This window comes from Cupressus sempervirens, chromosome 11, assembly GCF_028749045.1.
Source record: "Cupressus sempervirens isolate cs-2001-9-10 chromosome 11, ASM2874904v1, whole genome shotgun sequence".
In the NCBI taxonomy this organism is placed as follows: domain Eukaryota; kingdom Viridiplantae; phylum Streptophyta; class Pinopsida; order Cupressales; family Cupressaceae; genus Cupressus; species Cupressus sempervirens.
Window position 1 is genome coordinate 366,091,165 of NC_143128.1, and position 20,370 is coordinate 366,111,534.

General features: G+C 38.1%; 1 protein-coding gene across 3 annotated transcripts; it reads left to right on the plus strand.

Moving 5' to 3' along the window:
* Positions 1-14,664: 14,664 nt before the first annotated feature.
* Positions 14,665-19,113, plus strand: LOC149529589 (uncharacterized). 3 transcript variants are annotated; one of them, XM_089810187.1, is made up of 8 exons: positions 14,689-14,797; positions 14,896-15,099; positions 15,217-15,279; positions 16,083-16,215; positions 16,508-16,611; positions 16,695-16,866; positions 16,968-17,075; positions 17,180-19,113. In XM_089810187.1, exons 3-8 carry the CDS (start codon positions 15,227-15,229, stop codon positions 18,833-18,835), a joined length of 2,226 nt encoding a protein of 741 aa, XP_089666313.1. In that variant the 5' UTR covers positions 14,689-14,797; positions 14,896-15,099; positions 15,217-15,226; the 3' UTR covers positions 18,836-19,113. The 3 variants fall into 3 exon arrangements, with proteins under 3 accessions (XP_089666312.1, XP_089666313.1, XP_089666314.1); XM_089810186.1 differs by having other exon boundaries at positions 14,665-15,099; XM_089810188.1 differs by lacking the exons at positions 14,689-14,797; positions 14,896-15,099 and having other exon boundaries at positions 15,136-15,279.
* The last annotated feature ends 1,257 nt before the right edge of the window (positions 19,114-20,370 follow it).

Here is a 20,370-nt window from a genome sequence, read left to right on the forward strand (position 1 = left end):
TTTTCATTAAATATAATAATGTTATATATATATATATATATATATATATATATATATATATATATATTATTAATATATATGTATATTATTAATATATAAGAGTCAAAGGGGGTCATAGGGTAACCTATGACCCTCTTTGACCCATTAAACGATGATATATGTCTCTAGGGGTCCTAGGACTCCTAGGGACATATTCGGAAGGGTAATATGGGTCAAAGGGGGTCATAGGGTGACCTATGACCCTCTTTGACCCATTAAACGACGACATATGTCCCTAGGGGTCCTAGGACCTGTAGGGACATATTCAAATCATTCATATGGGTCAAAGGGGGTCATAGGGTGACCTATGACCCCCTTTGACACATTAAACGACGACATATGTCCCTAGAGGTCCTAGGACCCCTAAGGACATAGTTGAATCATTCCTATGGGTCAAAGGGGGTCATAGGGTGACCTATGACCCCCTTTGACCCATTAAACGACGACATATGTCCCTAGGCGTCCTAGGACCCCTAAGGACATAGTCGAATCGTTCATATGGGTCAAAGGGGGTCATAGGGTGACCTATCACCCTCTTTGACCCATTAAACAACGATATATGTCTCTAAGGGTCCTAGAACCCCTACTGACATATTCGAATAGGTACTATGGGTCAAAGGGGGTCATAGGGTGACCTATGACCCTCTTTGACCCATTAAATGACAACATATGTCCCTAAGGGTCCCAGGACCACTAGGGACATATTTGAATCGTTCATATGGGTCAAAGGGGGTCATAAGGTGACCTATGACCCCCTTTGACACATTAAACGATGACATATGTCCCTAGGGGTCCTAGGACCCCTAGGGACATAGTCGAATTGTTCATATCGGTCAAAGGGGGTCATAGGGTGACCTATGACCCCCTTTGACCCATTAAACGACGACATATATCCCTAGGGGTCCTAGGACCCCTAGGGACATAGTCTAATTGTTCATATGGGTCAAAGGGGGTCATAGGATGACCTATGACCCCCTTTGACCCATTAAACGATGACATATGTCCTAGGGGTCCTAGGACCCCTAGGGACATATTCAAATGGGTAATATTTGTCAAAGGGGGTGATAGGGTGACCTATGACCCTCTTTGACCCATTAAACGACAACATATGTCCCTAGGGGTCCTAGGACCCCTAGGGACATATTCGAATCATTCATATGGGTCAAAGGGGGTCATAAGGTGACCTATAACCCCCTTTCACCCATTAAATGATGACATATGTCCCTATGGGTCCTACGACCCCTAAGGACATAGTCGAATCATTCATATGGGTCAAAAGGGGTCATAGGTCACCCATTGACCCTCTTTGACTCATTAAACGACGATATATGTCTCTAGGGGTCCTAGGACCCCTAGGGACATATTCGAATGGGTAATATGGGTGAAAGGGGGTCATAGGGTGACCTATGACCCCCTTTGACCCATTAAACGACGACATATGTCCCTAGGGGTCCTAGGACCCCTAGGGACATATTCGAATCGTTCATATGGGTCAAAGGGGGTCATAGGGTGACCTATGACCCCCTTTGATCCATTAAATGATGACATGTGTCCCTAGGGTCTTAGGACCCCTAGGGACATATTCGAATGGGTAATATGGGTCAAATGGGGTCAATAGGGTAACCTATGACCCTCTTTGACCCATTAAATGATGACATATGTCCCTAGGGGTCCTAGGACCCCTAAGGACATATTCAAATCGTTCATATGGGTCAAAGAGGGTCCTAGGGTGACCTATGACCCTCTTTGACCCATTAAACGATGATATATGTCTCTAGGGGTCCTAACACCCCTAGGGACATATTTGAATGGGTAATATGGGTCAAAGGGGGTCATAAGGTGACCTATGACCCTCTTTGACCCATTAAACGACGATATATGTCTCTAGGGCCCCTAGGGACATATTCGAATGGGTAATATGGGTCAAAGGGGGTCATAGGGTGACCTATGACCCTTTTTGACCCATTAAATGACGACATGTCCCTAGGGGTCCTAGGACCCCTAGGGACATATTCAAATGGGTAATATGTGTCAGAGGGGGTCATAGGGTGACTTATGACCCTCTTTGACCCATTAAACGACGATATATGTCTCTAGGGGTCCTAGGACCCCTAAGGACATATTCGAATGGGTAATATGGGTCAAAGGGGGTCATAGGGTGACCTATAACCCTCTTTGACTCATTAAATGATGACATATGTCCTTAGGACCCCTAGGGACATATTCGAATCGTTCATATGGGTCAAAGGGGGTCATAGGGTGACCTATGACCCCCTTTGACCTATTAAATGATGACATATGTCCCTAGGGGTCCTAGGACCCCTAGAGACATAGTCCAATCATTCATATAGGTCAAAGGGGATCATAGGGTGACCTATCACCCTCTTTGACCGATTAAACGACGATATATGTCTTTAGGGCTCCTAGGATCTCTAGGGACATATTCGAATGGGTAATATGGGTCAAAGGAGGTCATAGGGTGACCTATGACCCTCTTTGACCCATTAAATGATGACATATGTCCCTAGGGGTCCTAACACCCCTAGGGACATATTCGAATGGGTAATATGGGTCAAAGGGGGTCATAGGGTGACCTATGACCCTCTTTGACCCATTAAATGATGACATATGTCCCTAGGGGTCCTAGGACCCCTAGGGACATATTCGAATCGCTCATATGGGTCAAAGGGGGTCATAGGGTTACCTATGACCCCCTTTGACTCATTAAACGACAACATATGTCCCTAGGGGTCCTAAGACCCATAGCGACATAGTCAAATCATTCATATGGGTCGCAGGGGGTCATAGGGTGACCTATGACCCTCTTTGACCCATTAAATGGCGATATATGTCTCTAGGGGTCCTAGGACCCCTAGGGACATATTTGAATGGGTAGTATGGGTCAAAGGGGGTCATAGGGTGACCTATGACTCTCTTTGACCCATTAAACGACGACATATGTCCCTAGGGGTCCTAGAACCCCTAGGGACATATTCGAATGGGTAATATGGGTCAAAGGGGGTCATAGGGTGACCTATGACCCTCTTTGACCCATTAAACGACGACATATGTCCCTAGGGGTCCTAGGACCCCTAAGGACATATTTGAATGCGTAATATGGGTCAAAGGGGGTCATAGGGTGACCTATGACCCTCTTTGACCCATTAAACGACGACATATGTCTCTAGGGTTCCTAGGACCCCTAGGGACATATTTGAATTGTTCATATGGGTCAAAGGGGGTCATAGGGTGACCTATGACCCTCTTTGACCCATGAAACGATGACATATGTCCCTAGGGGTCCTAGGACCTCTAAAGACATATTCGAATCGTTCATATGGGTCAAAGGGGTCATAGGGTGACCTATGACCACCTTTGACCCATTAAACAACGACATATTTCCCTAGGGGTCCTAGGACCCCTAGGGACATATTTGAATGGGTAATATGGGTCAAATACCCTATGACCCTCTTTGACCCATTAAATGATGACATATGTCCCTAGGGGTCCTAGGACCCCTAGGGACATATTTGAATGGGTAGTATGGGTCAAAGGGGGTCATAGGGTGACCTATGACTCTCTTTGACCCATTAAACGACGACATATGTCCCTAGGGGTCCTAGAACCCCTAGGGACATATTCGAATGGGTAATATGGGTCAAAGGGGGTCATAGGGTGACCTATGACTGTCTTTGACCCATTAAACGATGACATATGTCCCTAGGGGTCCTAGGACCCCTAGGGACATAGTCGAATCGTTCATATGGGTCAAAGGAGGTCATAGGACCCCTAGGGACATAGTCGAATCGTTCATATGGGTCAAAGGAGGTCATAGGGTGACCTATGACCCCTTTTGACCCATTAAACGATGACATATGTCCCTACGGGTCCTAAGACCCCTAGGGACATAGTCGAATCATTCATATGGGTCAAAGGGGGTCATAAGGTGACCTATGACCCCTTTTGACCCATTAAACGACAACATATGTCCCTAAGGGTCCGAGGACCCCTAAGGACATAGTCGAATCGTTCATATGGGTCAAAGGGGGTCATAGGGCCCCTTTGACCCATTCAACGATGACATGTGTCCCTATGGGTCCTAGGACCCCTAGGGACATATTTGAATGGGTAATATGGGTCAAAGGGGGTCATAGGGTGACCTATGACCCTCTTTGACCCATTAAACGACAAGATAAGTCCCTAGGGGTCCTAGGACCCCTAGGGAGATATGTCGTCATTTGATGGGTTGAAGGGGGTCATATGTCAACCTATGACCCACTTTGACCCATATGAAGCATTCTAATATGTCCCTAGGGGTCCTAGGACTCCTATGGACATATGTCATCAAGTAATGGGTCGAAGGGGGTCATAGGGTATGACCCCCTTTGACTGATTAGAAGGATTCTAATATGTCCCTAGGGGTCTTAGGACCCCTAGGGACATATTTTGTCATGTAATGGGTCGAAGGGGGTTATAGGTAAACCAATGACCCCCTTTGACTCATAAGAATGATTATAATATGTCCTTAGGGGTCCTAGCACCCCTAGGGACAAATGTCGTCATTTAATGGGTTGAAGGGGGTCATAGGTCAACCTATGACCCCCGTTGATCCATAAGAACAATTCTAATATGTCCCTAGGGCTCCTAGGACCGGTAGGGACATATGTCATCATTTAATGGGTCAAAGGAGGTCATTAGTAAACCTATGACCCCCTTTGACCCATATGAATGATTCTAATATGTCCCGAAGGATCCTAAGACCCCTGGGGACATATGTCATCATGTATTGAGTCGAATGGGGTCATAGGTCAATCTACGACCCCCTTTAACCCATATGAATGATTCTAATATGTCCCTAGGGATCTTAGGACCCCTAGGGACATATATCTTCATGTAATGGGTCGAAGATTCTTATATGTCCTTAGGGGTCCTAGGACCCCTATGGATATATGTTGTCATTTAATGGTTCGAAGGGGGTCATAGGTCAACCTATGACCCCCTTTCTCCCATATGAAACATTACAATATGTCCCTAGGGGTCCTATGACCCCTAGGGACATATGTTGTCATGTAATGGGTCAGAGGGGGTTATAAGTCAACCTATGATCCCTTTTGACCCATAAGAACGATTGTAATATGTCCCTAGGATTCCTAGGACCCCTAGCTATATATGTCATCATTTAATGGGTCGAAGGGGGTCATAGGTCAACTTATGACACCGTTTGACCCATATGAAGCATTATAATATGTCCCTAGGTTTCCTAGGACCCCTAGGGACATATGTCGTCATGTAATGTGTCAAAGAGGGTCATAAGTCAACCTATGACCCCCTTTGATCTATAAGAACGATTCTAATACGTCCTTAGGGGTCCTAGGACCTCTAGGGACATATGTCGTCATCTAATGGGTCAAAGGGGGTCATAGGTCACCCTATGAGCCCCTTTGACCGATAAGAATGATTCTAATATGTCCCTAGGGGTCCTAGGACCCCTAGAGACATATGTCATCATTTAATGAATCAAAGGGGGTCATAGGTCAACCTATGACCCCCTTTGACCCATATGAAGCATTCTAATATGTCCCTAGGTGTCCTAGGACCCCTAGGGACATATGTCATCATGTAATGTGTCAAAGGGGGTCATAATTCACCCTATGACCCCCTTCAAACCATATGAAAGATTCTAATATGTCCCTAGGGGTCTTAGGACCCTTAGGGACATATGTCATCGTGGAATGTGTCGAAGGGGGTCATATGTCACCCTATGATCCCCTTCGACCCATATGAATGATTCTAATATGTCCCTAGGGGTCTTAGGACCCCTAAGGACATATGTCATCGTGGAATGTGTTGAAGGTGGTCATTGGTCACCCTATGACCCCCTTCGACCCATATGAATGATTCTAATATGTCCCTAAGTGTCCTAGGACCCCTAGGGACAAATGTTGTCTTGTAATATGTCAAAAGGGTTCATAGGACCCCCTTCGACCCATATAAACTATTCTAATATGTCCCTAGGGGTCCTAGGATCCCTTAAGGACATATGTCGTCATGGAATGTGTTGAAAGGGGTCATAAGTCATCCTGTGAGCCCGTTTGACCCATATAAATGACTCCACTAGAAATAATATACTAAAAATAATAATAATATAGTATAACAATCATATATATATATATAATTTATAGATTATAATAATAATAACATAATATATTATAGATTATAATTTACATATGATAATAATAATAATAATATATTATAGATTATAATTTATATATGATAATAATAATAATATGTATTAATAACATATATATAATATATTACATTATTATATTTAACAAAAATATAGTAAAAATAATAATAATATATATTATATTTATAGATAATAATAATAATAATAATAATAACATAATATATTATTATATATTAATAGATTATATATTATATCTTTACATTACATTATATATATATATATATATATATATATATATATATATATATATATATATATATATATATATATATATATATATATATATATATATATATATATATATATATATATATATATATATATATATATATAATTTTATATATAATAGTTATGTTATTATACTATATATTTATAGGTTGTATATTATATCTTTACACATTTCATAACTCAAATTAGTTATATCACTTACAAATTTATTTTTCCCTCTAATTTTTGTGCCTTTTCCCTCCAATTTTTATGCCGCCAATATCGGATATCAGATCTCATATCGGATATCCGATATGAGATCAGATATCCGATCTCAAATCAGATATCCGATAAGGCTTGGGCCTTACTTTCCAGGTTTGGTACCTGGATAGGTGAAAAAAAGTCAGAGCGGATTTTGAAGCGCTTTTAGACGTGTTCAAACTCTATTTTTTTCACATTGCCACTTTTTGGCACACCATGATCCTACACATACCCATATGGTTGTTGAAACTATTAGATGCATTAATGTTGCATGATTGAAATTCAATATTTATAAACAAATATTTTTCTTAGGTGTCCCTGTGTATTTATCAAAGATGTATCTAAAAAGTTAATATTAATTTAATACCAGTTATTCTAATGTTGGTTGATGTGATAGTATTCATTGTAGAAATTTTCATTACTGTTAGTAAATAATCCCTTTCATAAGTATCTTGTCTGAATAAGTTTTAAAGTAGGTTGGTCCCAAAAATCTTAGTTAGTGAAAGTATTGATTGATTGAAATAGATATGAAAGATCTTTAATATTCTTGAAAGCAATAAGGGAGTTTAAGCGGGCCACATATGAAGAGTTAATTAGATTCTTCGTGTGTCTTCATAAACTCAAAAATTATAGACTTCCATTAAAGACCTTTAAAGTGATTTTGAGTAGTATTAACTAATAAAAACTTTGGATACCAAATGATCTTCAAGGACCTACAGAGATCCTTGGGTTAAGCTGGCATAGAGTTAGTCCATTACAAAACTTAGCTAGAAGATGCCTTCAACTCAATATTCTGTTTAACAAATATTTTATTAATAGATTTAATGTTCTATTGCTACTAAAGAATTAATCAAAATAATGTTTATATGGTATGATTTACTATCAAATTAAAATGAAATAATATTATAGTATCAAGACTTAATTCAGATTTTGGATGTCGAATAAATATTTATTATTAAAGGGTTATTTACAAACTACTTAGATAGCATTAATCCTCTAAACCCTCATCTTCTAATTCCTCCTTATCCATTTCCATGATTCTTTCTACTAACCATCTTTTATCCTGTATCGCTTCTTCACTTTTTTCATCTTCTAATTTAGAGTCGAACTCCTCAAAAAAGTCTTCTTTATCTAAGTCAACTTCATCCAAAGGAATTTTTGAAACCAGATCAAAGTTTAGTTCAAAATTTAATCTAATATTCTTATTTGTCTTATCAGCCTCAGCACAGTTACTTGATAGTTTGGTTCTAAAATTGACATTAGTCTTGATTTCATCTTGAATATATTTGGAGGATTTAGTTTGTTCTTCTAATGCCTTGGACATGATTATGTTGTCATCAATCATTCCATAATCAAGTTTGGGAAGTGAATATATTTGTAGATCTATTGTTGCTTTATTTGTTGATTTATCATGGTTTATATACTCTATAAGTACCTTGGCAGGTATAAGAACTTCCTAATTGGAAGATGGAGCTGCAAATGGAATAGAAAAATAATTAGATTTTGAATCTTGGCAATCATCTTGCGAGCTAATTGATACATTTGGGGGAACTATACAAGGTTCAAAAGGGACAACTATGGGTTGAGAAAGGGGAGAATTCACTAACCTTACTTGAACGACCAAATTTAAGTGTGTAGAAGATGGAGGCAAGAATGATGGTGAATTGGGAGCAGAATAATGCTCATCTACAATGTGTACATAATTTTGGAGATGCTCCAAGGGTTTGGAAGATGTTGAAATGTGGGAGGAGGGATGAAATGGTAGCCTAAGTTGAAATAGGAGTAGGGGTAGAAATCAAAATTGGATTGGGAATTTCACCCTCCTCTAATTCGATAGCTAGGGATTGATTAAAAAATAGAAGCCCCCATTACTTAGAAACTTAAATTGGATATTATTATTAGCATGATCCATGTATTCATTATGTTTTTGATTAAGGAAAACAGGCTTTAAAAGGGCCCTGAAGCCCAAACATAACAAAGATCAGTCTGGAATAGAACGTATAAGGCTACAAACAGAGCTAGAAAGCAAAAAGAAAGAACATCTCCCTGAACAAAGATACAAATAGAAGAAAAGTTAGAGAGAGATGCCAAAAAACCAAGGCAACCCACAAAAGGCCAGGGCACTCAAACGATCTCTCTCAGCATTTTAGTTGCATCGATCTCCAGCTCTAATAGCTTGCCTGCTACCTCCATCTCAGAAAGCTCCTGGCTTGGGGCCAAGAAGTCCTTTTTGCTAGTGTTGGATCTGGTTCACTTCCTTGCACTTTCATCCAAAGTCTTGTCCTTTAAGATATGGGTGTCAAGGTCTTGCTCCTTTTTGATGCTTTGGTCGTCTACATAGTGAATGAACCTCTTGATGTTCTCATTGTCCTTGAGGATGCTAGAGCTCTGTTCAACTATACCTTGCATTGTCCTATTCATCGCACAAGTCCTGTTATTGATTTCTTCCACTCTTCTGTCCATGCTTTGTTCATCCTCATTGACCTTGTTCTTTAAGCTATAGGTCTCCCTTTCTAGAGTTCTCACTTTGTGTTTGAGGTTAAGGATTTCGTGGAAAAGCCACTTAGTGGTATGGAAGCTATCCACCACACTATTTTTCACATTGTTAAGAACATCCATGTCTAGGTTCTCCTTAGCAATGTCACTGAGGATGACCAGAGTAGGATCGATCAACTCCTCTAGCTGGATTCTGCCCTCTTCATTTTCTTTGACCTGATTTTTTATTAGCTCCCGTTTGATGCCCATTATCGCTGAAGTAAAGTCAAAGTTCTACCACACCAGCTTCATATCCTTTCACGTGACTGAGCATCTATAAGTGCTAGTGCCAAAATCCTCAAGGCCTTGTTTGGGTCCCTTCTTATCATTGGGATCCCCTTCCACCTTCTCACTCTCCTCACCCTTTTTGTCCTTGTTGTCATTCAGGGTTTTCATTTTTTGATTCCCTAACACTGTGGCCTCCTTCTCTTTGCTTGTTGGCACTTTGGTAGTGATGGTTCTCTTACTCTTCTTTCATTCCTTACCATCCCCTTTCTTGATTTTTTCCTCTACCTCTGCACTATCTTCTCCCATGTCCATCCCTTCCACCCATTCATTGCAACCCCTATCTAAAGAAGTGTCAATGTCTTGTGTGGTTTCAGGGAGCACTTTTTTCTCCTTTCTATTAGTTTTGATGGTTTTTTTCCCTGAGCCGCATTGCAGGGACTCGGAGTCCTCTGAATCCATGTGCATCTCAAGACTTTCCTCCATATTCGAAGGTGAATAAATCTCATTAGACTCATTGGATTCCCCTTTTCTTTTCTTGCCCTCTTTCCTATCTTTAATTTGTTTACTTATAGTCCTCGCTTTGAAGTATTCATAAATTAACAACAGTAGCCCCTCATGGATTGTTGGATTCCTAGTTTTCTTTTCTTGATACTCATTAATGTTATCATTCATGGAAGAGTAAAGGCAGAAGGGGATAGAGATTTTTGCCCCATACCTGAAATGGTTGAGTAACACGAAGTGGTAAGTGCATATGCGATCAAACCTGGTATCAAGAGTAACATATTTGATGATAGCACAGAGCACAAATCTCCATAGAGGCTTGATGGAGCTTGGGAGATAATGGGTACCTCTCTTCACTAGCACCTATTTCTCCTCTAGGTTCTTAGTGAACTCCACCATCGCTTATCGTGATAATTTTTAGTCTCTATAAAATTTCTTGCCAATAATCAAGGAGATAATTTCTTCCATATCCACCCCATCGATTTTGACCATGCCCTCGTTCTAGTTTTTAACCATACTTTTGGTTACGGAGGGTTTCCATCCATGGAGGCATTCAATATAATTCATAATTTCTCCTTTCTTCAGGATGTTCCACACCTTGGACCATCTTCTCCACTTCTGGACTTCATTATCTAGTTCCCTCTTGTGTCTTTCCCCAACCATGGTGTTCTTCTCAATGCAATCTCTATAGTCTGTATTGGAACCCTTCAAAACTTGCAAGCCTTCGGCTCTCCTCGTATTCTTACACCTTTTTTTTGCCTTGTGAATTTGCTTCCCACAAGCGGGACATAGGTTGATGGATATTGTAGATATGGGAAGTATGAGAAATATCCTACTTCCACCTCACAACTCTGCACATTCCCCATAAATCATTGATTATCATAATAAATCCACACATGTTATTTTTGACTGCAACCCACAACTTACTAACTTACATTATGGTATTTAATTATACCCAATCTACTCGGGATACGATCCCTTTTGATGACCTCATGAAACTCTGATGGGATATCATGTCCATCTATCCACTTAGCCACCTCATTATACTTGACTGCCCAATTTGCCAACCTATCCACCACATTGTTGGCCTCATGGTACTCATGTGCCACATAGGTTTTTTCAAAAGTTAGAAGGTTTTGGATGCATTCATCAATAATATTTGCAATAGTCCAAGTATGCTTGTTCTTCCCATTAAGGCAATCAATTATGTTTTTAGAGTTTCCTTCCAGCCAAAGGTATTTCACTCCTATTTCTTTTGCTAAATTGATTGTTTGGTGCACCGCTAGTTTGAATTCCAAGGGGTGTAGTGATAGCAGCAATCCCTTTCCCATACACATTTCTTATGATGCCACCAACCCTGGCCTTTCCCGGGTTGCCTTTGGCCACCCCATCAAAATTGGCCTTATGCCAACCCTCAAGCGGGAAAGACTAGCTACAACCCTCCCCTTTGTCTTTGACCCTTGTATTAAGAGGGGGATGGAACCTTTAGTGTTGGTGTAATTTTCCATCAAAGGATATTATTCTGCATAACCCCAAGTCTGGATATTATTCTGCACCTCAACCAAGTTCCCCAAAATCCTCTCTTTGTCCTAAAAAATATTGCCAAAGTCAGATTTGTTCCATTTGCGGATCTCTAATTTTATGAACCTAAGTTTCTTTGCAACCTTATACATGGCGGTCCTATCCACCTCAATATCCCACCAATCTTTGATTTTGTAGTGTAAACCAAGGTGAGTCGACCACATTTTTTCAAATCTAAAGGGCAAGGCCATCTTTCTATTGATTTTATCAAGAGTAAGAGAAATAGGAGAATGGTTTGATCTAAGCCTCACAAGAGCAAAAATCTTACAGTGGAAGTTGCCTAGCCAATCCAAAGAAATAGGACCTCTGTCTAACCTTACCTAAATGCAATCCTGGCCTATTCTGCTATTGGACTAGGTGAATTTATAGCCCCCAAGGTCCACATCTAGAAGAGCCAGATCCCTAATCAAATCAACCAAGTGTTGTCTACTTTCAACATTAGGCAGTATCCCTCCTAACTTTTTGGAAGCTAAGGGAGGAGTGTTAAAATCCCCCATAATAATGCATTTGGTGTCGCCTAAATTGATAACCAATTCCAAAATTTTGATCCAAGAAATCCTTCTGCTATTCTTGGTAGTAAGAGCATAGAGATTCAACAAAAACCATCACATTTGATCTTTGGGATTAAAAAAATTCATAGGCAAAATATTACCTTCATTAAATATGATATTGGCCTCCAAAGAATCCTTCCATGTGGTTAGCAGCCCACTCAAAGAACCCTCCGAGTCAATAGCCACATTTTTCATGCCTTTCCCAAAGGATATCTTCTCAATCTTTTCCTTCTTCATTTTGGTTTCCAGGATTTAAAAAACATCTGGTCTATGGTCCCTTACCATATCCCTAACTATTTCTTGTTTATGGATTCCATTGAGTCCACAAATGTTCAAGGAAATGATCTTCATGCTTTGATTGGAGTGCATGATTCTTGGATGGTTCTTTGCGTCCCATCCATCAGATTCCTTCTTTTTTCTTCCTTTCTGATTTGGTTCTTGCTTTTTCTTCCTAGGGTGATGGATTTGTTTCCGATATCAACTTTCACCCCGCTTCTAGTGGTGGTTGGGGAGACTGGGGAAGGATCCCTACTAGTCTTCATTTTCTTCTTAACAGAAATCCAAGGGGCCTCATTTACCTCCTTACAACTATCAAAGAGAGCCTCTAACTGAGAGAGGTGCCCAAGGGTAGTAGTCAAAAACCTTTCTAGGATTCTATTCATAGTTGCAGGGGATACCCCTTTATTAGGGCTGGTGTTTGATTCCTAAGAGAGAGGATGGTCCTACAACTCTCCAAAAGGCCATACCTAAGAATCTGGAACACAAGAGATATCCATCTCCTTCTCTTTGGTATCTGAAGTAGAGCACTTCCCTCCCTTCTCAGGAGAGGGAATCCCACCCTTCCCATCTGTAGGGTTAATGGATCCTAGAACAACAGTCAAGTCATTGTTGTTCGTAGAGTGATCCATGTATTCATTATGTTCTTCATAAAACTCTACTATAGTATTAGGATTTGAAAAAATGATCTTAGACTGGATATCGCCAATAAAGAAGGAAGGATAAAGTTCATATATAGAGTTATTAGAGATTAGTTCGATTGGTTTGAAAAACCTATTAGCAGAGTATTCTACCAAAATTTTGACATTATTAGAAGCTAGAACATTTCAAGTGATCCTCTAAACCCTCCTAATAGATCGCCTATTTGGCCAAAAATGTGTCTATGCATGAGTTCAACTAGAAAGTTCAAGAATTCTACTTGGCAATACACAAAAGTAGAGAAAACTCTAGAATTATCAAAATTAGCTTCCTATTCAAAAAAAAAAAAAACTGGAAAACCTTTAACAAATAGAGTAGGGCTCTTGAGAAAGCTATCCTTAATGTTGTGATCTTTGCATTTGATAAAAATGAAACCATCTTGGAGGGTTGAGGTACCTACTTGACCTATGAATGCTTTTCAAAACTAGTTGGAGATATTATAATTTGAAGTTTGGCTAGCTCCCCAAAAGGCCTACTACTATGTTGCATCTGTCCCAAAGGTTGTTCGAGCACTCATTTCTATATATGAGAAAATTAAATTTATCTTGTGCACAATCATAGGGATACAATGCTTCAGCCTTCATCAGAATCATTATAATGGATTTTTCCCAAAGGAACATTGTTTGCACCTGATGTGCAAGTTGGTGTCCTCCCAAAAGTATGAGTTTCGCATGGCTTAGATATACAACAATTCCTTTGATGATTGCAGACTAGGGACCATCCTTCTTCATTGATTTTGTTGAATTTTTGAGGTGAAACTACATTCTTTTTCCATGGCAATGAAGCCCTTGATTTTTGCGAAGCAAAAGATAGGTCATTAGAAGGATTAGAAGTTCTCAAATAATATTTCATTTTGTGCAAGTAATTCTTTTGAAACTGCTTTTTGCCAACCATTTTCTTTCAATTACCTTGGGTTTCATTTTGAAACTTACAAGGATGTTGCAATCGTTCTTGAACTAACTTATAATATAATATTTATTTATTTTAAATAAATAATTTTATATAGGATAATAAAGCAAAATAATTTAAACATTTTTCTAGATAAATACATGTACTTAATATTTTAAAATAAAATTTATAATAAATTTTTCATAATTTTTACACTAGTTGTATTTAAAACTGAAATTTATTAATTAATTTTATTTATAATTATATAATTTTATATTATATAAATAATAAAAATAAAACATAATCAATTTTCTAAACTAACTTAAATTTTTTTATTAATTATATTTATTAAATTACAATCAAAATTATATTCAATTAATTATTAAATTAGTCAATTCTAGCATAATAATAATCAATTTTCCATCAAAATATTGAAAAAATAATAATACTAGGCTTGATATTTTTAAAAAAACATAAACTTTTTGTCTATATGTATATAACAAATAAAATTATTTCGGAATTAAATAAAACAGTTCGAAATAAACATTTAACATTTTTTATTAAAAAAAATATATTAAAAATATTTGTACTGATTATCATAATTTAATTGAGAAAGCTTGCTGATGGGAAGTACATTAACAATATTTAATGTGTTGAACAGTTGTTATAACATTCCTATTTTGATCATATTTCGTTCGAGCTGCCGAACAGAATTGGGAATGTAGCGAGTCTAAAGATCCTTTGCTTGAACCGAGAGTGAAGAAATTGACATTAACTTGCACAGGTAAAAGTTAAAATTAAAATACGAGTCTCTTTCAATCCCACATTGCTGATATAACTCGATTCCTTCTTTTGTCTCCCCCATTATGTGATGAAACGTAGAGGGATCGTTATAGCTATCATACAACAGCACAGACCTGAATCATCAGTATCAGTCATGTCGGATTTCCTTATCAGTTGGCATTTGGGAATTTGTTTAAACAGCCCTGCTGCAATGCCTATTTCTGCTATTCCTTCCATGAGTGTTCTATACGGGATTGTGACTTGAATTAACTTCAGATTGGGAAAGACAGTGACACAGATTAGGTATATTGAAATTGAACTTATCAAAATGAATGCATTCATCACTGTTAAATAGCTTTGTAATTTTGTGGAACAAATCCAGAGCTTTCCTGAAAAATCCCGTTTGTGGGGTTTGTGAAGGTTTAAGGAAATGGGTCAGCTGCTGGACACTCTGCTGGCAAAGAGCTTCAGACCTGTAAAATGGTATTTTAACTTTTCCAGTTCTCTCTTCCTTAACCAGTTTTTTTCCCACTTTTCAGTAGTCTAGTTGGAGGACATCATTCTACAAATGAGAATGTATGGCATTACTTATGGCTAGGAGCAAGGTGTTAGATTAACTGTTTCGTTATTTGGGAATTATTCCTGTAGAGTGTCATTCTGGGTCTAAGTGAATATGTGACATTTAGCAAATGTAGAGAGAATATAAACAGTAAAACCATTTTATTTTATTTTTGTCTACTATAAACTGTGTAGATGGGCAAACAAACAATGGGAATATCTTCTATATATTAATTTGAAAGCTGTGCTCATTATCTGGGTCTGATTTAGCAGCATTTTATGATATTGTTATCAGAATTCAATTGAAGAGTTTCCTAGTAAAATTCAGTGATTCATATTGTATTGATAGCAGTTCACACAAACTTATGTCTCATGAAAATAAATTATGCACTTAGCACTCATTGCATCTACAGATTCCCTAATTACCACTCCAAATTAAATGCATCAAGATTACCTAAGTACCACCCCAAATTAAAATGCACTTGGCTATACAATTTTCCCACAATAAAACCCACTTAAGAACAGGCTTGAAAAAAATGGTACTCCCGATGAGACTTGTTCTATTTGCCTCTATGACTTTATGTAAACAGTCCAAACCATGAATTTATCTTTGGCATTTGTTTTCAGTAGCTTGTAATCAACAAGTCATTATAAGTTTGAGTGTATAGAATAGAATTTGGGCTTTGTAAAAATTACTAATCTGTTATAGTTGCATATAATATGAACAGTAAGAGTCTCTTGGATCAGACAATATTGCGCACCGTACGGTTAAAAAGCCAGAGAGAAATCATACGCAATGCTTTCAAGAAAGATGTGGCAGAGCTTCTTAAGAAGGAGGAAAGAACCAATGCACTATCTAAGGTATACTCATGATCTGAAATTCATTTAGAATTATATATTTTTAAGTTGATTTTCAGCGTTGTTAAGCTGATACTAGGTATGTAATAATATCATCTCAAAGAGAGAAATCTATAAACCAAATGATGTAGAAATGCAATCAGTATTTAAACCAAGCCCACAATTCATGGAGGATCAGGAAACCCTAGTTTGACTTATTTTCCATAATTTCGGTGTGCATTTTAAGGAGGAAGTGAACAGATGCATTTTGACCTTAAGTGTTATGGCCTTTCCAATATATTCTGTGCAATTGCAGATAGACGATGTTTTCAGGGAGCAGAACATGATTGATGTATATGTTCTCATTCAAGGGTTTTGCAGTGATGTGATCAAGAAAATGCCTTTTATTGAAAAACAAAAGTAAGAACTCCTCATAATTGCTCACTTTTCTTTCTAGCAGTGTAAATATGTTCTAAAGTGGTATTGTTTAAAAACCTTTTAAGGTCCTGCCCCAATGGCCTGAGAGAAGCAATATCAAGTCTCTGTTTTGCTGCGCAAAGATGTGCAGAATTGCCTGAGCTTCAACAAATTCGATACATTTTCAGTTCGAAGTATGGGCGAGAATTTACTGCGACATTACCCGAAGTACAATCTGATAGTAGGGTTAACAAGGAGGTAAGGAATTTATTTGCCATTGCAGTATGGATACAGTTGCACTCAAAAACATTTCCTCCTGAGTAAATCCCAAATGAAATTTTTTTGAATCTTTATTCTAGATGAGCCAAAAGTTGTCAGCTCGCAAACCAAGTGGATATGTGAAAGTGAAGTTGATTAAAGAAATCGCTAATGAAAATGGTATTGGATGGAAATTTGAAAATTTTACGGTGAGTAAATTCAACCCACAAATTCCCTACTTTTCTTCAAGAAAAATGCATTGTCAGATCATGCAGTTGAAATCATTCACATATCACAAAAGCTCTTTTTGTAGGATGGATCAGATTGTTTCACGGAACCAATGAAGATAAATCAATCATCAAGGCGTTCTTATGAAGCAAGTTCAGTTCCAGAAAATACCAATCATGTCAGTGAACTGGATAAATGGCCCGTGCATTCACAACCTTTGAAGCGAGCACCTGAAATGTCCACTTCTCCGCCATTGTCGCCAATTTCTTCTCTGGATGATGATGAAAAGCATAAAATGCATAATATATTTTGTGCCAAAAATGGAAATGGAAAGCTACTTGATACTGAAAATTATGATTCTCCGCTTCATTTTGGGCTTGAAAATAGGAAGAAATCCTCTGTCAGACTGACCAGATCAGGAGAGCTTGGTTTATCTGAAAGAGATCAAAAAAGTTCATTGCGGGGGGAAGATAAATCAGTTCAAAGCAAAGGCAAAAGAACCAAGAATTATAATGATGATCACCCAGAATTTCCTACTGGAAATGGTTGCTGTAATTCTGCTAGGTACTCAAGGGCTGATGAGTTGTATGTTGAATACAAGGGGCTGAAAATCAGGTACACGGATGCTGCAACTGCAGCCCATGAAGCCCTTGATTCTGCAGAACATGCAACAATGGCGGCACACGCTGCCCTGACTCTCGCAAGTCGTGAATATAATCAGAACTCAAGCCAGACGGACAATGATTCGAGTGAAATCTCTTCTAATTCGAGTGATGAAGCTTTTGAAAGAAGTTTCTTGAGGGACACAAATGAACGGTGGCATTCAAATCGCATTCTAGGGTTTCAAAATTGTGGGGTTTCCAAATGCAGCGAGAAACAGAGGGGCACTCATGATCACAGTGACATTGAATGTCGGAGTATTTGTAATGATGTTCCTGACAGAAAGAAAGCACAGGGAGGGAGAGAATCTTGCGTGAATAAGCCGATATACAATTGGGCTAAGCCAAAATCAAATAACCAGCAATCTCCTTCCAGATCGAATCACCTTCAAAGTATATTGGATGATTTTAAGTCTGACAGAGGTGCCCCTCTTTCAGGGAGAAAACAATATCAGGGCCCAAACAGGGTACCCAATAGATGCATGTCTGAAATTAGGTTAAGGCCAAGAATGTCCATTGCAGAGGAAGCTGAAACACAGAGATCACAGAGCCCTAGGCTAAGTAATTCCATACAATCAGATGATTTTGAAAGGATCAAGTTCAAGTTTCGTAGCAAAACTCCAATGCCTAGAAAGTCCAAACCATTTCAATTTTATGGTAATGATGAACCCTATCAGGACACTGCCTCTGCAAGAAAAATCATGGTTTCTCAGATCTCACAGAAAGAAGGATTACGCAAATCCGAAGGCAGTGGCAAGGGAAGATGGTACTCTGGGAATCTGCAAGACCAGGAAACCCACTTTATCTCTATAGATGAAATAGGATCAATGAATAGCAACAATAATGGTGGTACTGATAGTGAAATCAGATCATATGTGAATGGTGATTTTTCTACAGATCTGGAGGTTAATCAGATCATCCATAGCCGTCAAGAGAAAATTTCGCGGAGCAAAAATGTTGGGGAATTGAAAGATTCAAAGTTGAATGGCAACAATGTGGATTGTGCTAGAATTGATCTAGATCGGCAGCCCAAAAGCCTTAGATCTTGGAGAATGCAGTTTCCTTCCAAGACAAATGAATGATCACTCGCCGCTTCATCTCTCCAGAAGTAGTCATCTCCTCGCAAATTCGATTCTGGCAACCAGAATTTCTGTGATATGCATTCCCTCCCTTTTGGACAGATTTAGGAAAGCATTGATTTGTGTGTGGCAAAATAAAATTCCTTATATGGAAGGATTTGCTTGCAGTTTCCACAATGGCCCATGGAACATCCATTCGGTGATCAGGCCCCCTATGTTATTATAAGCAATGTACAATCTTGACTTTGATTAATGTATAGTGTATTTGTATATTATTTTAATATTTGTATGTTATTGTGTTTGGTTTAGCTCATGTTTGTATATTTATCTATTGATAAGTAGGAGATAATTTCCACAGCAAGTCCAATTGTGATATTGCTATCAAGATATTGTGATATTTATCTATTGTTGTTTATATTGAAATAAAATAAAATGATAAAATTAACAATTAAACAAATTTGTTGAGAGAGAAATACGAAATGATTACAATTGGCTTGTAATTTGGGTTACATAGTAGAAACATGATGAAACAATTGGCAAGGATTCCTAGACATGTGATGATTACAATAGATCAATAATTAATGCTACCTACATGGAACATGATGAAGCACTTTGTGTAGGTTCATATGGCAGTTGTTTTGGAGTTTATTCACTTAATCTTAACTTTACTAACATCAACAATGGTTGAAGCATTACTCTTGGATAACTTTGAAATTGTGATAACAAGAGAGAAACCCTAAATCTATGTCAAAGTAAAAGGCTTCAAAATACAAGTTTCCTAAAATTGTCTATGAACATAATAGTAAACCTTTCCTTTCATATGTCTTAAAGTTGTAATCACCTAAAAATGGCCACCTAGACTGTTAGCCCCCTTCCCAAATTATTAAATCATGTACCTAGATCAAATCTTTAAAAATTAATTTATTTTGATTTTATCCTATAGTTTGACCACTTTATCTTAAAGTTCATATTTAATTAAAAGGAACATGTCCCCATGTAATTAAATAAAAAGACTGCTTTCACCTCTTATCCTAAGTTCCACACATAAAGCATTTTCTACAATTTAGAAATAATAGAAAAGACTTTTTGTCTCACATGGACATGCAAAAGTTAACTCTTACTTATTGGTGAAAATGATCTTACACATGGATCATGCAAAAGTCAACTCCACACCCTTGATTAGATTGTCTTGTCCCATGATCTTTACTGTCCATACTTCTTTAAAATGGAGAGCTATCTCCTCATCTAAGGATCCATCTTCTTTACATTAGTGTTATGTTGTAGGTTTTTTTGTAGGTACTCTTGTAGCTTGTGGAGAATCTTGTGGCTTCATCTTCATCCTTGCATAGCATTAAGTCTTAGCATCATATGACATTAGCATAGTTTTTCTTTGTGCATTAGAATAACACACTTAGTTTAATTAGGAGGCTTGTAATACTTCCATATTGTTAGCTTAGTTTGCATCCTTTGCATCTCACATAGCTTAGTTACATTTTGCATATCATTTCATGGTAGTTCTTGGACACTAGCTTCTTGCT